The sequence below is a fragment of the Myotis brandtii genome, unplaced genomic scaffold, assembly GCF_000412655.1.
Source record: "Myotis brandtii unplaced genomic scaffold, ASM41265v1 C42118186, whole genome shotgun sequence".
Classification (NCBI taxonomy): Eukaryota; Metazoa; Chordata; class Mammalia; order Chiroptera; family Vespertilionidae; genus Myotis; species Myotis brandtii.
The window spans coordinates 1-1,089 of NW_005318270.1; the positions used below are offsets into that span (position 1 = coordinate 1).

At 50.8% G+C, this 1,089-nt stretch overlaps 1 protein-coding gene across 1 annotated transcript; it reads right to left on the reverse strand.

Moving 5' to 3' along the window:
• Positions 1-6: 6 nt before the first annotated feature.
• Positions 7-1,083, reverse strand: LOC106726912 (zinc finger BED domain-containing protein 4-like; the record flags this gene model as incomplete). The annotated part of the gene is made up of 1 exon (XM_014543663.1): positions 7-1,083. A coding segment is annotated over one exon (1,077 nt), but the record flags the coding sequence as incomplete, so codon positions are not given.
• Positions 1,084-1,089: the final 6 nt, after the last annotated feature.

Consider the following 1,089-nt stretch of genomic DNA (forward strand, 5'->3'; position numbering starts at 1 on the left):
CCAGTGAGCAGTGAGTGTCAGGTACTCCCGGGTCTGGTTACTTATCCATATTCCAGACGTGAAGTGGACCACACCACTCTCAGCTTCCTTAAGGTGTGACATAATGATCTGTTTCACATTATCGTACATTCCGGGGATAGCTGTCCTGGAAAAGTAGGAAGGGGAGGGCAAAGAGTACTGAGGTTTCAAGTATTCGAGCAGCCTGTTAAAGCCAACATTATCAACAAAAGAATATGGCTGAAGGTCAAGTGCAATCATTTCAGCTATGAGACTTGTTATCTTTTTGGCAACTGGATGAGAATCATAAAACTTCTCATCAGTGTTGTCAAAGGAGGAAGCTCCTGACAATTCTGCGCTCAGGGGCACGCTGACGCCTGGAGGAGAGGGCAGCATGGTCTTGGGGACATCGGTCTTCAGCACGCTGCCGTGGAACCTTTGTAAATGCCTCAGAAGACAGCTGGTGCCCAGGTTAGTTGGCTTCTTGCCCCTGCTTATCATCCGGCCACAGTGCAAGCACACGACTTTAGTGGGGTCTGCAGAGCAGACAGAAAAGTGATTCCACAGCTTGGAGGTCTTCTTACTGTGAACGGGAAATAGAACTGGACGGCTTTTGGTAACCACTGCTGGAAGGTCAGTTAGTTTGGAGGAAGTTTCTGTGGATGCCAAGGTGTTGTATGGAGGGTTTGCCAAACTAGCCCCCAGGAAGCCCTTTTGGTTCCCAACAACTTCTGGGTGGCGCCTGTAGAGATGTCTCATCAAACAGCTGGTGCCCACATCACCCTTCTTTCCTCGACTGATGACACAGCTGCAGTGTCTGCACACCGCCTTCAGACTGTCCATGGGGGCGAGGGAAAAGTGATGCCAGACCTCCGACTTCAGTCTCTTCATCACCTTTTGATTCTGTTGGAATATAACACCAGACTCAACCATGTGAGGGCTCGACCCATCACCCTGCTGCTTCTCAGGGGAGGACACCAACGAGGCCTCGCCCACATCATCAGAGGATGACAACACTGATGCATCTTCCATCGGCGAATCTCCAGGTTTCAGACATGCCTGCAGGTGCTCAGTAAGCTGGTCAGGGGAGGA